The sequence below is a fragment of the Mandrillus leucophaeus genome, unplaced genomic scaffold (assembly GCF_000951045.1).
Source record: "Mandrillus leucophaeus isolate KB7577 unplaced genomic scaffold, Mleu.le_1.0 Scaffold830, whole genome shotgun sequence".
NCBI classification, from domain to species: Eukaryota; Metazoa; Chordata; class Mammalia; order Primates; family Cercopithecidae; genus Mandrillus; species Mandrillus leucophaeus.
In genome coordinates, this window is record NW_012109031.1 from 27,305 (window position 1) to 31,176 (window position 3,872).

Sequence of the window (3,872 nt, forward strand, 5' to 3'; positions counted from 1 at the left end):
TTTCTGAGGATTCGGTTCTGTTCCATTGGTCTATATCTCTGTTTTGGTACCAGTACCATGCTGTTTTGGTTACTGTAGCCTTGTAGTATAGTTTGAAGTCAGGTAGTGTGATGTCTCCAGCTTTGTGCTTTTAGTTTAGGATTGTCTTGGCAATGCGGGGTCTTTTTTGGTTCCATATGAACTTTAAAGCAGTTTTTTCCAATTCTGTGAAGAAACTCATTGTAGCTTAATGGGGATGGCATTAAATCTATAAATTACCTTGGGCAGTATGGCCATTTTCACAATATTGATTCTTCCTATCCACGAGCATGGTATGTTCTTCCATTTGTTTGTGTCCTCTTTTATTTCACTGAGCAGTGGTTTGTAGTTCTCCTTGAAGAGGTCCTTTACATCCCTTGTAAGTTGGATTCCTAGGTATTTTATTCTCTTTGAAGCTATTGGGAATGGGAGTTCATTCACGATTCAGCTGGAAACCATCATTCTCAGTAAACGATCACAAGAACAGAAAACCAAATACCGCATGTTCTCACTCGTAGATGGGAATTGAACAATGAGATCGCTTGGACACAGGAAGAGGATCATCACACACCGGGTCCTATTGTTGTGGGGAGTGGGGAGGAGGAATAGCATTTGGAGATATACCTAATGTAAATGACGAGCTAATGGGTGCAGCACACCAACATGGCACATGTATACATATGTAACAAACCTGCATGTTGTGCATGTGTACCCTAGAACTTAAAGTATAATTAAAAAAAAAAAAAAAAAAGATGTGAAAACAGGTAGACCTACTTTTCATTTGGGCAGTCCCTCTTAGCAAAAGAGTTTTAATCTATTCCTCAGTTCTTTTCAACTTTTTAAAAAATATATGTTTGAAACACCCTATATACTTTTGGTTGAAATGCTATGCAAAAGTAATTATATAATTGTTGGGTTATATACAATAAAATTTTAGGACTTTGACCATCCTCATAAGATGACTGTCAAACTTCAAATATATATCGAAATCATGACTGTATCCTAGAGATCCAACATCTCTGACCTCATTTGCAAACATTTCTCCTTGACCACCATTTTCCTTTCTGTTATTTTGTATTTCTTTAGCACTGGCCATCTCTTCCAACTGGAACAATCTACCCCTGATATACCCATGGCTGCCTCTTCTATTCATTCATGTCTTTGAGCCAAAAGTCACTTCAAAGAGTCTTTCTAAATAATTTTATTTAAATATAGCCCATGCATTACTATAATTTGTCCTATGTGTGTGGGACATGTGTGGAGGTTGTAGGTTGGGCGGGGGAGGGGGGTGGTAATATGTAACTCCCTTAAGACTATAGACTTTTTAAGAGCAAGGACTTTGTTTGGTCATCATCATCCCTATCTGCAGGGCATAGAAGACTGGCTGACACATGATAGACAATTAGGAAACACTTGTGAATAAGTTAATTGCTATAAGTACACTCAGCTGAATACATGCTCTCTTACTTTTTACAGATGATGAAACTGAAGCTAAGACAGTTTAGGTAATTTTTTCAGCCATACAAGCTAGAAGGGGTAAAAATGAGTTTAAAACCAATAAAAGAGAATCAATTGTTGTACCCAATCCAAAACACACATTTCAAGCAACACTGAATTCAGTGACGGAAAAGCCTAATAATTCTAATAATTCAATAGGAATGAAAAAGAAACACTCACTTTGATTTAGTTAACAGAAGAGGTTAAAGACACAAAATGCAAACAAAAGCAATGTGGGCCTAACCATGAAACATGTGTTTTATTGGGGAGAAGCAAAAGAATAAACACACTTGTTCTCGGGATAGGAACCACCATCTACATCACAGACAGCAAGGCGAGATTAGGCAATGATCTGGCTGCTCATCTTCCAACAACATGATATCGGCTTTCAGAACTAAGCCTTTTCTCTGTCAGCTCTCAAGCCAGGCAGAGGTTAGGGAAGATGCAGCCTCTCACTACAGCTGAAGGGAAGATGATGGAGTGCTGGGACTAAGAAGAGCCACTGGATCTTGTTGTTTCATGGTCCTGATGAATTCTAGTGATGTTACTTGCTCCGGGGTGGATACTTCTGCTGGCAGGGTGGGTATGGTTGCACAGGAGGGCATTTATCCTGGCATGGTGGAGGTGGGCAATGCTCAGGTGGACAAGGAGGAGGCATGTAAGGCTCAGGGCACTTCGGAGGTGGACAAGGCTCTGGGCACTTTGGCGTGGGGCACACAGGAGGTGGCTGGCAGGGCTGCTTGCACTGCTGCTGCTGGTAAGACATCTCTCCTCAGTCTCAGAGAATCTGAAAGATAGACAAGCAACAGTGCTCATAAGAGAGATAGTCCTGTTGGTGGAGCAATTAGCTAGAACATCAAATCTCCAGTATCTAAGGACCAACTCTGATCCCTAATACAGTCTTTATGACTTTATGTTGCTTCTTCACACTTCACTTTTAGGACCTCTTACCCTCAGTTCTTCAGTCTTTCTGGCTGTTCTCTCATTCTACCTTTTTCTGAAAATAAAATTGCCTATGAGACAGCAACAAGTGTTGTCTGAATACAAACACTATCTGAAGAAGAAAAACTCAGATATTGAAATTCTAGCCAATACCAAACAAATCTGTACTTTTATCTTCCGTGAGGCCCTTGTTACCAGTTTTAATGAGCTGACTGTGGTGCTGAGCCACGAGTTTTTGAAGAGAATTACAAAAACTTGCGCCCTTCACCCAAGGAGATTGCACTCCAAGAAGACATATTTGGAACAGATGTGAAGCAGGAGACAGAACAGCATCTTGTGTCTCTCACTCTCCTTTAGTTTAAGATTTTGTTTATTTGACTCCAGGTTCCTCATCACCTTCATGTTTATCTACCAAATACCAGCTAAAATTTACCTTCAAGACCTCATTATCTTCTTTTTCCTATCCATGAGGATAAATTGGTTAAAACAAATAGGCATTTCTGTCCCCAAGTTAAACCCTAACACCAGCCAAGTGCAAGAAAGGCTTCTAAGATTTGTACTCACCAGAGTCTCCAAAGATCTACAACTGAATGTCAAGAAGATAGCCTGTGTGGTGGAGAGTCCTTTTATAAGAGGCAGGCAGCCCTACACAGGGAACAGCCCAGGCCTAGCATGATGTGCTTATTTCCCAACCAACATACCACCTACATGCAATCCATGCTGGTGTCACAAAATTTCCTAGTCCATGATCCTCCCCAGCAGGATAAGTGCACAGTGATTCACTTGGGACATTATCTCAGGTTCCTCATGCCAGTGGCAATTGTAGAATGTGACAAATTGTCTGACAACTGTGGTGCTTTCCTATAATTAGAGATGGTGCTTCTCCTACTTCCCAGCTTCCAAAGTGTCTTTTATGTAAAACTACTCCCATTCAATTTCACATGCCCAGTATCCAGCTGTGTTCTCTTTAGTAGAGACCAGTATGTGTTGATCCTGCAGCCTGGCTATATCCTAACCCTCAACTGCAGTTTTTCTTTACAACTAACTTCCCCTTTTATCATGGCCTATTGATCCTTAGGCTTTTCTTGACAATTAATTGACTTGAACAGGGCCACAAAATCATATATCAGCTTCCTAGATGCTGACAGCCCCACCCTGGGTGTGTTCCAACATGGTATTAATGGGCTTGTACAAGGCAACACCATCCCTCAGTTTCCTAGTCCATGAGAGTCATGTTGGGGACCCTCATTAAAGCTTCACGTTTGCAGATTTACACACTAACCTCATCTCTATGGCCCTTGTAACTATGAGCAACCTGTGGTCTACTAGAAACCCAAACTCATCTTCTCCCATTTTCTTCCAAACTGACTTAATGTATGTGCTGCATCCATTTTGAAGCTTTTCCACTCATACTC

General features: G+C 40.9%; 1 protein-coding gene across 1 annotated transcript; it reads right to left on the minus strand.

The window, feature by feature from the left end:
- Positions 1-1,749: 1,749 nt before the first annotated feature.
- On the minus strand, positions 1,750-3,119 carry SPRR2G (small proline-rich protein 2G). Its single transcript, XM_011968159.1, has 2 exons — positions 3,022-3,119; positions 1,750-2,302 (listed from the first exon to the last, which is right to left on the minus strand). Exon 2 carries the CDS (start codon positions 2,279-2,281, stop codon positions 2,060-2,062), a length of 222 nt encoding a protein of 73 aa, XP_011823549.1. The 5' UTR covers positions 2,282-2,302; positions 3,022-3,119; the 3' UTR covers positions 1,750-2,059.
- Positions 3,120-3,872: the final 753 nt, after the last annotated feature.